At 31.3% G+C, this 17,611-nt stretch overlaps 3 protein-coding genes across 3 annotated transcripts; 2 read left to right on the forward strand and 1 right to left on the reverse strand.

Moving 5' to 3' along the window:
* Window positions 1–1,154: 1,154 nt before the first annotated feature.
* On the forward strand, window positions 1,155–3,797 carry LOC149483978 (uncharacterized). The gene is made up of 5 exons (XM_089701632.1): window positions 1,155–1,252; window positions 1,383–1,489; window positions 1,838–1,954; window positions 2,187–2,325; window positions 3,444–3,797. The coding sequence occupies exons 1-5, from the start codon at window positions 1,170–1,172 to the stop codon at window positions 3,568–3,570; spliced, it is 573 nt and encodes a 190-aa protein (XP_089557758.1). The 5' UTR covers window positions 1,155–1,169; the 3' UTR covers window positions 3,571–3,797.
* On the reverse strand, window positions 3,776–9,729 carry l(3)72Dn (UTP4 small subunit processome component l(3)72Dn). Its single transcript, XM_089701575.1, has 11 exons — window positions 9,516–9,729; window positions 8,579–8,958; window positions 8,306–8,487; window positions 7,977–8,164; window positions 7,356–7,511; window positions 6,713–7,019; window positions 6,374–6,557; window positions 5,856–6,070; window positions 5,386–5,556; window positions 4,293–4,373; window positions 3,776–3,918 (listed from the first exon to the last, which is right to left on the reverse strand). Exons 1-11 carry the CDS (start codon window positions 9,614–9,616, stop codon window positions 3,790–3,792), a joined length of 2,094 nt encoding a protein of 697 aa, XP_089557701.1. The 5' UTR covers window positions 9,617–9,729; the 3' UTR covers window positions 3,776–3,789.
* A 274-nt stretch (window positions 9,730–10,003) lies between these two features.
* Window positions 10,004–17,281, forward strand: LOC149483980 (type 1 phosphatidylinositol 4,5-bisphosphate 4-phosphatase). The gene is made up of 4 exons (XM_089701594.1): window positions 10,004–10,192; window positions 10,425–10,594; window positions 12,225–12,434; window positions 14,338–17,281. The coding sequence occupies exons 1-4, from the start codon at window positions 10,150–10,152 to the stop codon at window positions 14,620–14,622; spliced, it is 708 nt and encodes a 235-aa protein (XP_089557720.1). The 5' UTR covers window positions 10,004–10,149; the 3' UTR covers window positions 14,623–17,281.
* Window positions 17,282–17,611: the final 330 nt, after the last annotated feature.

The following is a 17,611-nucleotide window of genomic DNA, read 5'->3' on the forward strand; positions in this document are numbered from 1 at the left end:
ACCAAGCGAACGTGAAAATGAGAAAATTAAAAGATTTCTTTTGCATAGCTTTGAGATTAGTTTTAAATTACTATCATATCTTGTCTGCACGGTTAAACAATGTAGGTACTTGAGTGCAATAACACTTAACTCATGATATGCACTTAATATTTTAAGTGGACACAAATTTTAAATTCTATTAAGAAAACTATTTCGTTTTATCGATAGATTAAGTATCTATTACATAGCATATTAACTAGATAATACACTTCATTGTACTCAATACTAAATAGGTTTTATCTGCTTCAAGTAGGGATCGACATGAATCGACTCACGTTCACACACATTCAAATTTTATTTACCACACCTCGATTACAAACGATCGAACAGAATGGTAGCATATTTTGAGGTGAGTAGGTACTGATGAGCAACACCGATCACGAACCATGATTCATATTGCCTATGTGTATTAGACCTAGACCTATACATAAGCCCTTACAATATTTTTGTATGTTTAAAGTTTTAAACTTAAAAAGTATTCAAGCTTGCGAGGAATTTCGAAGGAAAGGATGACGGTGATAAAGGAAGGATTAAGAAGTAATGGGTTACCTACAAATAAATTTATACGAATTTATCATATTATAAGTACTCATAACCAATATCATTATGAGTCTGTATTAATATGACGATAATAGTTAGGTCCGTGTAGGCAGGTAGGCAGGCGCACTATCATTAATTTAATTAAGAAAATTTTCATAGCACCAAGAAGTAGAATATAAACGTAAAGAACTAATTACTGGGGAAAAGTTTTAATGACTTTTTATGACGAGTTCGCTTAGAGGACGAACCACAATTATTAATGTTCTTTACATAGCTTTTACGGAGCATGCGCAATTCGTTCCAATTTCAAATACATATTATAATTGTACGATAAAATCACAGGATAAAATACAGTAACGAATTTTATCTAATAAATTTTAACAACAAAGGACGAAGCTTTCAAGCTTAAATATAATAATATAGTTGATTGTACCTAACTAATACCATTTTCAGAAACTATAGCGGTATAGGTAGTAGGTAAGTACTTAGGTATACATTTTTATACGATAGCAACGCTTCATTTGGTCGATTTATTGGAGTGTAGATTCCAATATTTGGAGTATTTCTTCATAGAATAAAAGTTTGTGTCAATGGAAAACACCAACCAGGCTAATACAGGGGTTGGAGCCCGAAAAGAACCTTCAATAGATCCAGTCAAGGCAGAGGGGATTTTGTACGACATTTAGTAATTAATTAAATCAGTAACCTATTCAAATACTAAATTCAATTATGTATTATTATGGTATTATCTACTATGTAACTGTTTAGAGTTTAATAAAACGTAAGTTTCATGACATTTTCAGGGCATCTGTGACGAAAAAAAAGAAAGAAGCAGCCCGCCTCTGGCCCCAAAGATGGGGCTTTTATAAACACCTGAGAGAAATTCAAGAGGAGGAAGCACAAAAAATTGGTAAAAACTTATCTGTAGTATGTACTATAATACGTACCTTTTTAATAGAATATGAGCATGAATTTTAAGGCTTTAGTAAAAATCCCTATAAAATATTTACTAAGTAATATAACAACGTTACCTACGTTAGGTACGCAGCCCGGCTACAAAATAATAAATTTTGAATGATATAGTTATTTACCTCTACATAATATATGTATATTAGAATACACGTACAAACGGTGCTAGGTTTTTGTCATTATTTATCACAAATTCGTATTATTTAGCGTAGTAGCGTAGCGGAAGTTGGTACTTACAAATGATTAGTTAGTTAACTAGTTAATATAAAGTTTAATTTTTTTTTTTCAGGACTAAATCTTCAAGAATACCGTGCTGCTCTTCGATCTGTAAGTTGCAAGCCCGAGAAACCTAAGGATTCTGTAGCAGTAGAACCTTCGCCAAAACCCCTACCACCTACTACTTCTGGTAAATATACCTATCTATAATAATTTATGAATTTAATTAACTATTAAATAACATTAAATCGTTGTAATTAAAATAGATTGATTTCCTAATGAATGAGCCATGTACTTACAGGTATTCTGCTTTTAAGCTAATCCTTTATTCAGTCATAACTTACATATTGTTTTTGTTTATAAGAGCTTAAATTAATTCAATTCAATAATAACTTATCCTGATTTCTACACTTTAATAACAGGCATGATTGGTCACCGAGCTAAATGTACGCTGGAAAAATTCGGAAGACTTGTCTACACGCCTCGGAATTACCCGACCAGACCACCACTAGCACCAGGCCAAATCTACGATCCTTATAAACAAACAATGGTTTTCCTTGGGTAAGTTATCAATCAATCATTTCTCTTCACACCTATGTGGAAGAAAAACAGATTATTATCACTCTTTACAATATTAACATATGCAATAAATCAATGTGAAGTATAGGTAATATACTTATAAGTCGTATGTATTTATTAGCTCATGTATATTTATTCAGCAACGTACGCAATTATAATAAAAAGGAACGAAAAAACAAACCTTATTTTACAAGATTTCGCGGTAGTCAACTCCTTACGGTAAGTGACTCTTTGTAGTATGAGTCTGACCCATTTCGTACTCGTCACAGAATATTGCCCTTTTACAAAGACTTTATTACGTTTCATATTTTCTAAATAATAACAGTGATTGTAAAAAATATTTCTACGAGTTGGGCGTATTACTGTCATAATATGAATATTATATTTTCATTGGATTCAATTCTTGAAAGTGGTTTATTTTTTTTACTTTGAAATAAAACTGCTAAAGTTATGTCCATAGAAATCTAAATAAATAATACTTATTGCACGCCTCATAAGCGAAGCGTTGAGGTGGGTACTACTGTCACTTCGCGCAAAACATCTGATTTTTCAAACTTAAAATGTCTTTATGTATCATACATTGCACTTGTAAGATAATACATACACACACATATTAAGAAAAAACACTATTTTTAACGTTCATGATATTTTTGATGTCATTTTTGTTATTTAAACTAGTTAAAAAACAGTTTAAAAAAGTTCTGTCTTGGACGTCCGTGTGTCTGTATGTGCGGATCCTTTTTCTTGTTAACACGATAGCGACCGAAATACTTTACTAATCGAGTCTTTTTTTTTCTCTTACGCTTGAGTATGCTCAGGAATAGAACCCTTTCATTTTTCAGGGTCTGATTCGATGTGGTTTAATTGTTATTAAATAAACAAAAATAATAATTATTAATAAATATTTATTAAAAAAAAAAATTATGAGGCGTGCACTTTTGGATTTTCCAAATTATTATTTAGATTTCTATGGTTATGTCTAATAAAATATAATATTTTGAGATTAATTTCTAATATTTGATCCAATCTTAAATTGATGATTGTAGGTATAAAGGGAAAATATGTTTGTTATGAATATAATAATATTTTAATATGTACAGGAGCGTGGAAGGAGACCCTATATCATACAAATTACCACCATCGCGCTACGACATACAGGACGATATCTGGGCACAACCACAACAACTTTGCGTGTCACCTTATGAAAAATTACTACATATTCAATAAAAATTCCAATATAATTATCATTATAACGTCGAATTTTTGTTAGTATTTTAAAAGAACATATGCATTATTTTATAGATTGTTGATGTCCCTAATGTCCCTATTTGTTAAGTTGTTAACCTATTTGTGAAACCGGCCGTTAATATGTTGTATCTAAACAATATTCAATATAAAATTATTTCCCAGAAATAAATAAAACAAGTCTAAATTTGAATAAAAATGTTATATTTTGGTGGATATATTGTGTCTCTTAGTAACCATTACTGGAGGTAATTGCATAATTATGTTCTCTGGCAGTACTTCTACGATCACTGCTTCGTCTTCCGCTATCCAGTGGAAACCCGCCAAATACTGAAATATTATTAAAAAGTGAATAAAACCCTAGTAGTTATGACATATTATTTAAGCTTTGTTTTTAAAATCATTAATAATAGTAAGTATAAGAGTAACGGAATAATCTCGCTGTTTCTATGAATTACTTTTTTATTTCAAGGTATTTTATTTATTGTATTTTTATATTGTTTAAGTAGACTTAATAAATTATTTTATGTAAAATTAATAAATTAAGAAGATATACAACCCACATACAACCTATACCCAAAAATATTATTGTTATTTTTTTTCAAATATCCTTTTAACCTTTTATATTCAACATTAACTGTAGACATTATAGTATTGCCTTTTTATTATTCACAAAAGCATTGAACATAAAAAACAACACCCACCTTAACTGGCATCACATTGACCCCTAATCTGTCGTTATTTTTCATTGGAACCTTTTTTTTGTTTGGTTCGACGGACTGGCTCTGAAATCAGAATTTTAAGTGTCATGAATAAAACGACATTTATCATGTATTTTATTTCTTTATTCAAAGACAACGTCATTGTTTACTTAGGGCCGATTTTTCAATGCCCAGATAAACAGCTAGATAGACTTTATTCTTCAGTTAACAAAATATTCAATTTTTCAATAGACGAATAGGACTTATCTATCGAATAACTACGTTATTTGAGGAATAAATCTATTTGCCGCTCCAACGGCCAGATAGCGCGCTATTCGACTGGGCTTTTGAGTTGACAACTGACGCGTCAAATTTGAGATATTTTCGTATGTCATAACATTGAGCGTAGAATTATTAACAATTAAACCTCTTTCTATATAATTATTATCAATTGAAATCATATTGAAATTGATGTTTTTGATAGTACTGATGACCATGCCATTGAAAATTTGCCGAACGCTGCCTTTAAGTATGTCGTTTCCATCGTAAAATATATAAATTGAAACAAAAATTTAACCAAACTCCTTACTCGAATCAAAACAACAATCAACAATCATAGAAGACAAGTGCACTCCTGACGTGAGTCATAATGACGGTTGTTGACAAATTGCAAGATTTGACTCTATCCCGCTCTAACCTGACTAATTTAATATGTTTGTTTCGCCACTCCGAGAGCAGTGCTGCCAATATGGAAATATTTGGTCAGATAGTTATTCATCAAATAAATCACGATTGAAAAATAGGCGAGCCGTAATGAGTTAGATAAATAATTGAATAAATCTATTCGAGGGGTAGTTATTAGACTGTTTATCTCGCGATTGAAAAATCGGCCCTTAGTGAATAATTAAAGTGTACAGTAATTAAAATTTTGTATACTTATAAATGAGTAAAATGCAAATATGTCGATTTAAAGGCAATTTAAAGATATGACTATCTGATTTTAAAAATTATTTGAATCTACATTATTAATGAGTTATAAAACATTGTTTTTCATTTTCTTGCGTGCTACTTAATAAGTACACTATTTAATACTCACAGCAGTTTTTTCCACCGCCCAAAGGGAAACCTCATCGGTAAAAACATACGCGTTTCTCGCGGGATGCTTGCTTATCGTTTTGGCGGCCATGTTGCGGCTCGCCCAGTATGGAACGCTGCCGTGTTGGGGCCAACTCCACATCTTTTCCTTCATTATATCGTATTCTATCACCTTTTATAATATTAAAATATATTAAGATGTTATATTTATTAAAATAAAGTAAATCTATAAATACAAATGACTTTTGTGAATCTTATTCTTCGTCATCACAAAATATTTTTTTTTTTATGAAATTAATTCCTCTCTATCTTTCTTAAATGACAAATACATCATTTGAAACTTATTGAGACAACTACTTAAAGGGATAAGTGTTATTTGATTTATAATTTGTATTAAAGTATTACGGATTATTATTATTATTAAGATAAACAAACATAACTTGGCTGTTGAATGAATAAATTCGTACCTACCTTTTGGTCAACATAAGCGATAACAAGTAGCCCGTTGATTATCGCCATACTGGATGGAATACAAGTGTGTTTCGGTACATCATACATGTGACACAATTTCTTATTCTTCAACCCCCACACTGATATATCTCCTTTAACATTGGCTATGGCCAGAATATAACCTTGTGGGTAATTTTCTGATATTACTAGATGAAGGATGGGTTTGCCTTTTAAATCTAAAAATACAAACATTTATGGATTTAAATTTTAGAACATTCTGGTGAATAAAATATTTCTACCCTTAAATATATTTTAACAAGACAGTTCGATCATATGTATGACAATACTTGCTATCTCAATGTTATCATTTCATTATCATTTATAAAGGAATCAATCATATATCATATTTTTTATTAATTAATGATGAAAAGAATTAATTTAATTTCAAACAAGAATATAATTTTAAACATTGCCCAATGCATTTATTCATATGAATGTTATGCACCAGTAATGGCTTAATTCGACGCTTATTTACTTACGTTTAACAGTTGATACAGAATTTGTAACAGAGGCCCCAGCATCAGGGTCTACTTGTAGAAGGAACAACTCTGAATTATGATGCACAATCATTTTTTTAGAATCTTCTGTGAAAACAATTCGATCGCACGCCTTCACACCATTTATAATGACTTTGCTTAGCGATATATTACCCTGATCTTCATCCTATAAACAAAACATAATATTCAGAAAAAAGAGAAATAAATCTAACCCATAACCATAACCAAACGACATCCATAACCTGAATAATTTTTGATGTATTCAAATACATCATAAATGATAATAGACTTGACACACGAAATTAACAAAAAAACACTTACCAATTTTAACATTCTTATATCACTCTCTGTAGAATACACAATGAGATCTCCATTTGGCGACATTTCAGAGCATACAATTTGTTTTTTCGATTTTGCTTGTATTGATACAAGTTTAATGGGTTCTTCAGTTACTTTTAAGCTTCTTTCCTTTTGTTGGTTGTTGATATGGAATAGAGTCGTATCATTCTCTAAGTCCCCTGATTTCTTTGTTTGGGTTTCTTCTTTGATGTTACTGTCAACTATTATTTGGCCGCTATCATCTCGTGCATATGATCCGAGTTGCCACACTTCCAAGTGATTACTATACCTAAAGATAAGAAATATTTTTGCAAAAGATATTATATACTAAGGAAGAAACTTAAGTAGTAGAAATCCTAAGAATCTTATAAACAAGGAACTTTCTAAGAATGTACACGTGATTGTTCCTCTTTCAAGCAAAAACGACTTAGCAGAATTTGTTGATACTTGGCAGTGAAGTAGCTTATATACCAGATTAACATTGCGAAATATTAGCTTTTCGCCGTGGATTCGTCTGCGGGGGAAACCACATAGTACAGCTAGTAATAAAAAATTCTGTAGTCATGCATTTTCCTTTAATTACTATGATATAAATAATTTTAAAAGCATTGGCTTTCTTACATACCTAAGTAGTAGTGATTTTTTCAGGGCACAAAATGCTGTACGAGGGCTGGGTATCATAGGTGGGATTCTCATAACTTTTTTTGGTGGGTAACTAGATAGTGTAAGATATCCATCTGCCCCCACGGATATTAACCTTTCACCACTAATGACAAGTCCTCTGAAAATAATTAATGAAAATTAAAACAACTGGATTGTATGTAACCATTGTTAATGTTGTCCTTTATATGTTCATCTTTAATTTGTTGGGTAGCAACAAAGAGAGAAAAACATATTGTTAAGGCAATATTTAAAACTAAATGGCACTCATAACAAGAATCAAAAAGAGACCATTAATTAATGGTGAAAGTATTTAATCCAATTTTTATTTAAATCAGCACACAAATTGCTAAGTGAGCAAGATATCCAATAACAAATTTAAATACATATAAAATCATGGCTATAAAATTTTCTAAATGCATTACAATTAATATTCCTATATGTTTAGCTTAATAAATTGAATAATTATTTTTAAAAACACTTGACAAAAATGTAAATTTATGTACACTTCCTTAGAAGGTACCCATAACTCTTCTATATAAGTATCCCTAATAGAAAATGTAGCAACATAATTATATGAACCTACCGCACATCATGTTCATGAATATTTCTTTGTATATTTTTGACCCACTGTGTTCCAGACTGGTCGCCAGTATTGTCAACTTTAACATACATTGTTATTATTGGGTCTATGCCACTGCAGTATAGAGATTTTTCATCATCTGATATTGTCACAGATAATATATCTGCTCTTTGAGTTGCAAAGGACTCAATCTGTAATGATTTTAGTTATTAGTAAGTAATCTTTAACCAAATTCTTAAAACATTTTGGTCACTTGTTGTAATATTAATTATTTAAATAAACCTAGAAAAAATTAGTCAAAAATTAATATTACATATTTCCTTTGTACAAACCTGATCTCCCATTACACTATCCCAAAAACTGAGTCTACCATGACTATCGCCAGCAACAATAACATTATCAGACAATATTCCAACACTCCATACTATAACCTCCTTCCCCCTTCTTTTACAAGAAATCCGACAAGTTGCATGTCCTGAATCTACATTCCATACTCTGATAGTATCAATGGAACCTAGAAAAAAATTGTACATTGAATATTATAGAACAGTATTAGAATTAAAAAATGTTTATTTGGTAGTATATTTAAAATATCTATAACATACCTGTCACAAGAACATTGCCAGTCTTATCGAATTTACAGCACAGTATTCTACCCTCTTGTTTGTCAAACAGCTTTTGATAAACTATATCGTCATTTTCAACTGAATAGATATTAACATAGCCTTGTTCTGTTCCAACCGCAACTGCTGTATTGTTGTCATTAACATCTAAACACCAAGCTGCATAACCAGTGAGCATGACAGTTTTCTTGATTCGACGTGTATCAAGATCCCATTCCAATAATGCACCTCCAAGACCAGTTGATAGAAGTCTATCATTCACCCAACCTAAAGCTTCCACAGAAGCATTTTCAGCACCTGGTATACATTGCAAGAGGAATGGGGCATGCTTAATGTCCCATATTTCAATTGACGCATTCTTTCTGAAAATTGTAAAAAGTACAATGATGTTAATAATGCTACATAGGGATGTAACAATACCGATACCGATACCGATATATCGGCCGATATAATCGGCAAGCCGATATATCGGTATCGCCGATAATAAAACAACCGATACCGATATCAAACAATTCGAAAAACCGCGCCCATTGCCCAATGAACGATGCGGGAGGCCGATGCGCGTGCGCACTTTGTTTTCTGAAAAAACTCTACCAATAGTAAACTTTTATTAGGCACTGATTGTATGTGTATTACTTAAAGTTTAACTGACTTTGTAAAATAATAATACTAAAATAAATGGTTTTGTTGTTTTTTGATTTGGCATTTTTATTTAAAAGAATATGATTAACAGTTGAGTCTCTGTTAAATGTTGGTAACTTTTTATTTTCTACCAAGCCATCGATATCGGTATCGGTATCGGTATCGCCGATACATTACTACAAATATCGGTATCGGTATCGTATCGGCAAAATCATGTATCGTTACATCCCTAATGCTACATAAAATGGAAGTAAAATTATGATATAAAATCACTTACCTGGCCAAAGCTAGCTTTTTGTTGCTTTTATTATGTGAAACGCAAACAATTGATTCTGGTTTAGGATTATAATACCTAAACCTATGAACTTTAGTCTCCATTTCAGGTTTTTATTTCAGCAATTATACCTAGAAATAAAAATGCAAACTTTAAAAATCTAATACAAAATTCAAATCACTCAAACCAACACATGGTTATGACATTGACAATTACTGACATAGAGACTGGCACAGATACTGGATATGCGTCAATGTGGCTTTGATTATGAAGCACGTGTATTTTCGTGTATTTTCTATTTTTCTTAAATATTATAGAAACCAAACTTAATTTAGAAATTATGTAGATCACAAATAACCTAATTCCGATTTTATCGAAGTATTTCTTAATTCTTAGCGCGTTTTCAACATAGATAAAATCATAATTTATGTCTACAATCACATCTACAAAATAATAGGCTTCAAACGTCGTCATACGGGATACGGCAACACCGAAAGATTTATTGTCATTTGTCAAACTGGTTTAGTTTTTTCTGTGAATGTACCTGAAGTTAAGTTGGTATTACAATTTTATTTCGGAAAAATCGTAATAAACAAAATATCTGCACAATTGATTAAAAATTATTAGTGTTAGCATCATGGGTGATGGACAAAGTGAAAATCAGCCTCTGCTTAGAGATGGTAAGTTTAAAGCAGAACAATTGTTTTGACAGCTGATGATTCAACTAATTTTTATTTTTATTTTATGTTTTTAAACATTGCTAAAATGACTCCATATAGGTATTACCTTTATTTTCTCAAATCTATAAATTGTGCAACTAGTTTAATTTGACATGGAATCCCAAATAAAAGCGTAACAACAAGTTACGTAGTTATTTGTATCACGCAAGGTTGTGGCATTTTGTATTGACAGAGGAGGAGAATGTCAGCACCATATCGCCGATCGGTCCGGATGAACTTCCTCCACCTTACCAGCAAGCAGGCACGCCAATGGTCACTTGCCGGGTTTGTCAAGCAATGATTGACATATCTGGTAAAAGGGAGCAGCATGTTGTAAAATGTTCTGAATGTAATGAAGCAACGGTGAGTATCAAACATGTTATAACATATATTTTGTTATACAATAATGGGCTGATCATTACATGAGTTGTTCAACAAGTTTTTTTAACTAAATTAAGTATGGATTATGATTTGTGTTATTGTTACAAACAAGGTGAAAGGATAGTTAAATGTTGATGCTTGCTATACATGAATAGAATTAGATTTTTTATTATGTTTGTGACAGCACTGTGTTGCTATAATTATCCCAATATTCACTGATGTATAGGCTTATTAGCTTAAAATAAATAAAAAACATTTCTCAACTTAGCTTATTACTGTACCATTTAAAATATATTTTCCTTGTTTGCTCATTTTATAATAAATGCCATGCACATAGGAATTTTTAAAATTTGATCAATATTCTCTTCAGTTATTCTATACCTATATTATAGTAACAACACACAATAACTGATTACATTGAAATTAAATGAAATGAAATAAATTTATTTGTCCATTTTATGTTTTATGTGTTAATTGCGTAATACATTTGAAATACATTATTGGAAAAGTATTATGCATACTTTTCAATATGAAAGACAAATTGATTTGATTCAAATCTTTTGTATCATTACAAGTGTGTCCTTAAAACCTGAGATTGTAGAATACTGACCATAAGGATGAGTAATTGTAATTTGATACCTTACTTATCAATATTTACCACACTTGACGAGCTCAACATAAATGTATAGCATTGATGTTATAGTATTATGTTCATTGATGAGGTTTCAATTCATGCTTGTATTTAATAAACCAAAAAAATTCTTGAGATTTACTCCTCTACCTTAATATTTCATTGAATAATTATTTATTTAATAATAAATGGTCTATTTACTCTTATCTCTGTCATTCAAATATCCATTATACTTTTACTGATAAAGGACATTCACTGCCTTAATTTTGTACCTTTTACTGGTAATATTATTGAAGGTGATCTAAATATATTGTCTAGTTTGTAAAGTGGTACTTGCTTCTGTAGTTGTTAGTCTAAACTAACAACTACAGATTTATAGGTCCTAAAAAAAGTTATTGGAATTTTTCAAATTCAATCCTATCCAACATCATGTCTTGTGTCAATCTCTATTCAATTAAACTTTAACAGTAATGAAGCAGATTTGTTTAGATTTCATTAGGTCACTGAACTCAAAATTGGGTCAGGATTAGTATTATTATCACAAAGGTTGTTGTGGTCAGTTAAAAATATATTGTTCTGCTTTGTATATATTGTTAGCTCTAAAATATGATATTATTCATATTTGTTATTCAAAAGAAACTCTTATTTCTTTGAAAAAAGTTTCACAAAAAAAAAGACGGGTTGCACTCCGGGAGTGCCGGCAGAAGTGAAAACTTGATTATTAATGTTCAGCATGTTTGATATTTTGGAATGGTATCCGTCTTACGCATGGAATATAAGGGCTAAAAAAATCCGTCTTACGCTTTTTCGATCAGGCCACGTGTCCTGACGCGAGTTTAAGATTTTATACCCAACGCCGCTAAAGAAGTTTTCACTTCAACAATGAAAAATTGCATTTGTCTTGTTTCTAGTAGGAAATAAAAACGTATTTCTTTTTCGTATTTATTTTATTGCCACTACATCGCATCATACAAATTGCAGCCGATACGGAACGCGCCGCCCGGCAAGAAGTACGTGCGTTGCCCCTGCAACTGCTTGCTGATCTGCAAGTCGTCGTCGCAGCGCATCGCATGTCCGCGCGCGGACTGCAAGCGGATCATCAACCTCGCGCCGTCGCCCGTCACGCCGCCCGTGCCCACGCTGCCCGGCATGCGCCGCGTCATTTGCGCGCATTGCCAGGACACGTTTTTGGTGAGTTCTATACATTCCCACTGTTAGGATACGGGCCTCCTATGAGGGTATGTAGAGGTCTATGGCAATATTCTTCTGTGTGTGTGTGTGTAAGTACTTCCTCCTGCATATACCTCTTTTCAACCGACTTCTAAAAAGGAGAAGATTCTTTTTTTTTTGCGTTTGTTACCTAAACTGTAACTTTCGATTGGGTGAATGTGAATGATGCCTGATTTTGATGATTTATTTGAAAGCTAGTGCCTTTTGGTTGATCCCATTTAAATTTTGTCCAGTTCTGACCTTAACCAAACAATCTTGCGACTCCGTTCCGCTAGCCCTCAGTTTTAGGGTGGCGGGTATATTGTGTAATACATATGCGAAGATTGTTGGTAGCAACTACCAACAATGCAATCACACAGTAAAATGTTGCCACATAACGGTCCATGCGCGAGCTCTGACGCATAATAAGGAATGTTGAAAAAATAGGCTAGAATTGTAATTTAGTCAATATTGAGCTATCGATACTAACACATCTTAAAAGAACAAGGTCAATAATAAACTGGGATAGTGCAGGGCATGGAGCGACGGCCTGTACTTTGTGTTTATTGAAATGATTGAAACGTAATTATGTATGTGAATTTTTAAATGATGTTTCCAAAAACGATGAATGTTCTCAGTAGAATGCTTTATAATATGTAGGTAGGTATATAATGTATCTTCTTCACTAGGTAGGTAGGTAGATAGGTAGGTCTCATTTGTTTTTAATGGTTGCAATGGATGATTGCCAGTAATTGACCATAGAACTCAAATGAATTGCAATCATTTGCGTAATTATATCGGAAGTAAAATGACAGAAAAATGGTTAATCCATGAGCATTCAATGTAAGGAATTCAAAAGGACAAAATCTTTGTATCTAAAAAAATATTAACTAATAGCACTTTGAATTTTATTTATGGTCAAACTTTCGTCGTTATTTATAGACAAGGTGGACTTTAAGGGTTTCCATCTTAACCTATACCTATATTGATCAGGTCGCTCGATAAAGACGCAATTTTATAGCAACATTTCTATTTATAGGTCATCGCATAACCTTTTAAAGCTATATTATTATACAAAAGAGGATGGGAAATATCGACCCGGCGATTATAGTATAAATTGTCTTCTTCTTCTTTGTTGACGCTGAAAAAAAATTGCACTACATAAGGAAACTCATTCGTGGAGGGTTTTTACTTGCTTAAACATATATAAGTAAATATTGTTCTGTATGGTATGAAGCTGGTTATGTTAATCTCAGAATACATTTAACATAAGACACTAAATACATTATCGCATTATCGGTCGTAAGCTGACACTGGACAGTGAACGTAGCACGGAAAAACATTATTTTCTATATAAGTAGCTTTGTCACATTGGCTATGTGTAGAAAACCTAAAAGTTGAAGTGTGTTGAAGTACGACGGAATTAATAAATTAATTTTACACAACAAAGAAAAAAAATTGTGCAAGACACAAAATATACTAAAAGAAAGGAAACAGCACGCTTATTGAGAGTATTCTAAATAATAAATATCTTTAAACACCTATGTGTGTCATTAAAGATAACACGAAATGATAAAGTTACAATCATTTCCTATGTAGACCAATAATTCAATGTATTCAATGATCTATGTAACAAAGTCCTGTCAAAATAATTTTTATCAAGTATTCTTTCTAGATAAGCGTTATGCATAACTAAAAATATTCTAAACCGTTATTTTCATCAAATTCTTTTTTCGACTTGTCATTTCATATTCCTGCAATATGTTTGTACTTATTGTAAAATTACTAGAAGTGATAAAGGTTGGAATACCAAATTGGGAACCAGAAGGTCACAATTTTAAAATTTTATTACACCCAATAAGCGTCAATATTGTTATAATTTCAGTATCAACCACTGAAAAACGCGCCAGTGCGATGCCCACACTGCCGCAAGGTATCGTCGGTTGGAGCGCGGATGGCGATGGTCCGAGGCACGATTTTCGCGGTTCTCGCACTCATAGTTTTGGCGATAGCTCTCGGAGTCACATTCGGTACTCTTTCTGCTGCGAAAAGCCACGGAGGAGGTGTATATGTAGCATACGTAGGAGCATTCGTTCTCGCATTACTTCTCGGCAGCCGAGCTATATATTATTTCGCGATGAAAGTAAGTATAATCGAAGGCCCCATGTAGAAGGCCCGAAGGAATAATCTGACTTGTGATAGTAAGGTTAGGATGTATACATGAATATTATCTTGATTCCATATTGCATTATTATGTTATATAAACGTATGTTTTACTATAGATAGGATCTTGAAACTATATAATGGACTGGACTGTATCTCATAATAGATACGTTGTGACATTAGAGTTTGCTAATGTAATAATAAACAATAAAAGCATGACTCACGTGACACTAAGTTCTTGTTGTGTCGAGCCTTGGTCATCACTGGATTCTATATAAATGAAACATTTCCAGATTGGTAGGGAAAAATATAATTTTACTGATAAGCATTACGTTATGAAATGTACTATATAATATCTGATAGTGAAAACGTATCGCGGGCTTTTAACGAGAGTTTACTGTGACGTCAATTTGTTATTTACTAGTATCCCGATGATTAACATTAGTGCTTTGACATTTTAAAAGAATTAATTTGGTAGAATTACATAGGTAAGCATTCCGTTATCGTGTGTGTAAGTTTGTTTATTTTTATGAAATTTTAAAGTAACATTACTTATTTGTAAAAATCACTATTAAGTAAACTAACACGGTGAAAGTAGATTTTGTACATTGGCTGTCTATGTACCTACTCGGTGAATTTTTATGAGTTCGTCACTCATTAGTCATTAGACCTTCATGTTATTATCAACGCATAAATATGTTAAATGTGTGTATATGCAATAACCTTTATATAGTTATATGTTCCGAAAATTTATAAACTTAAAAAAACATTTGTATTTTGTATATGATAATTTGATATTATTTGAATTAATATTTGTTATTAATTGATAAAAAACGATGACGTCAAGTCCCGCTACTTGTTGACTTTTTACGTTTAAAGAAATTATGATACTCGGCATTAACAGCTTTAGTTTCAAAGTCTAACAATTAAATATTGTATATTAGTTTAAAACAAACATATTCGGTAGTTAATGTCTATGCTGGAATTAAGTGCAGCTACTTAAACTCCGAAAAAAGAGTTCATTCATGTATTTTAACTGTATTGTATATGAAAATTGAATATAAGTATAAATTATATAAATTGATAAACATAATATATATCGTGTTAATGAAATAACGCAAAAGAATAGATACCTGAATCTTAATGTAAGGAAATGATAAAATAAAATGTCATAAGTAAATTGTTTTGTTATTTTCCAAGTACATATTATCAACTTTTCATCCCCTTGTACACATAGTTTTCTACTAAGTTAGTTTGAAGTTTGAAAGGCACTAGAAAAACACATTAAATAAAGAGGCCAGATACCATATCCGTATTAAAGCACATAATTTGCGAAACAAGGTTTTGCGTTTTATCATTAACACATATATATATATATATATTTAAAATCAGATGTATCGCCTTAAGTCATTTAATATTATAGCTTCATTCATTTTAAAGTAGGAATGTTATTTACTTATGTGGTATAAATTCATAATTGAATAACAATTCATAATAATGTGAAGATCCCAGAGCCATTATCCAAACTTCATTATGTACCCCGCTTCCATTCAAGTGCTATTTTAGTAAATTATGTGGAAACTTTTTTTAATACGATAATTTTTTAATGTTACGTGTTATAATTATGATTTGATTAGATTTATCAAACATCCATGAATGTTATCCTGTTCAAAAATACGAATATTTCCCACCTACCGATGTGAAATTACAAATTATAGTTATTTAGATATGTCGATATGGGATCTCTGTAAAAATGTCTTTGAAGTTGTATACCTATCAAAAATAATAAATATGCATCACATGTCGCTCAATCTCTTTGTTCATGTATTGTTATTGAGGCATGACATGTATTATGAACGTTGCCGAATTTAGCAAAAACTGTAAACAATTAAAATCTTATTTAAACACCACGAGATTATCAAGAGAGAGTCGACAAAATTTTTTTGCTCGGCCCATTCATGCTTCGGTATTGTAATCGTATAGTAGGAATACTGTTTGCCCTTATTGAAATATAAAACAAGTTTAGATATATTGTAATGCACTTTGAAATAATATATTTACTTTGTTCTAATAATTATAAGGGCAAATAGCAAACGGCTTGCCAGATTTATATCTGAGGCATTTTAAAATTGGATGCGATACTTTAGCTTACTCTCCCTATATTGATGAATTAAAATTTTTATTTTTATTCTTTTATTTTATACAGGGTAAACAATACGATAGTCACGTATAAGCTAGCGAATATCAACTGTAATCGTTGTGATAATAATAATTGAATGCAATATCTGGAGTTATACTAGTCACGGATTTTATGGGAGATCTGATCAGGTATATAATATGTTGGTTATCGCTAACTTACACAAATTAATTTGAGAATGAAACATAAACGACCGTTAATGAAAATAAATGTATTCCTCTAAATGTGCTATTATTGTCAATATTTCTCAACTTTTCTCTTCAGTGTTGCCATCTTTTACTGTTATAATAATGTATTCCTTAAGAAAATTATATGAAAATTATTTAGTTTGTGTAGTTTATTACTTAGCGGCACATTTTTTGTAATTTTCATACAATAATATATGGCTTTATGGATATGTTTAGATTTAAGTAATAAGTTGTCAACTAAATAAATTAACTTCAAGTATTTGTGAAGATCTATAATATTATATAGTATTCTGTTATTGTACCTGTTTCGTACTTGATTGAAATGAAAATGCTTTTAAAATTTAAAGTGTTTAATTATTCTTTTTAAAGGTAGATATAATAGTTACAATGGTTACTGTAAAAGGTAAAATTAAAAACGACATTTTTTAGGTATATTTCGTACATATTACAAAATCTGATTTCCACTTATTTATACATTAAAATGTGTATTAATATAGTTGACCAATAAAAGTAAATCAATTTGAAATATGTTTCCTTTTTATTTGTACGAGGAGGTGCTAAAATGTAAAATTGTACTTTTTGTCGACAATACTTGGTTCGTCATTCCATAA

The sequence above is a fragment of the Colias philodice genome, chromosome 12 (genome assembly GCF_061535455.1).
Source record: "Colias philodice isolate Cphi_HAF_F1 chromosome 12, ilColPhil1 Martin Lab GWU primary, whole genome shotgun sequence".
Lineage (NCBI taxonomy): Eukaryota > Metazoa > Arthropoda > Insecta > Lepidoptera > Pieridae > Colias > Colias philodice.

Coding starts and splice junctions, on each gene's coding strand:
- LOC149483978 (XM_089701632.1), top strand. CDS start 1,170: ATGGAAAACACCAACCAGGCTAATACAGGGGTTGGAGCCCGAAAAGAA. Junction 1,253..1,382: donor GTCAAGGCAGAGGGGATTTT/GTACGACATTTA, acceptor TGACATTTTCAG/GGCATCTGTGACGAAAAAAA. Junction 1,955..2,186: donor CCTACCACCTACTACTTCTG/GTAAATATACCT, acceptor CTTTAATAACAG/GCATGATTGGTCACCGAGCT.
- LOC149483980 (XM_089701594.1), top strand. CDS start 10,150: ATGGGTGATGGACAAAGTGAAAATCAGCCTCTGCTTAGAGATG. Junction 10,193..10,424: donor TCAGCCTCTGCTTAGAGATG/GTAAGTTTAAAG, acceptor TTGTATTGACAG/AGGAGGAGAATGTCAGCACC. Junction 12,435..14,337: donor ATTGCCAGGACACGTTTTTG/GTGAGTTCTATA, acceptor TTATAATTTCAG/TATCAACCACTGAAAAACGC.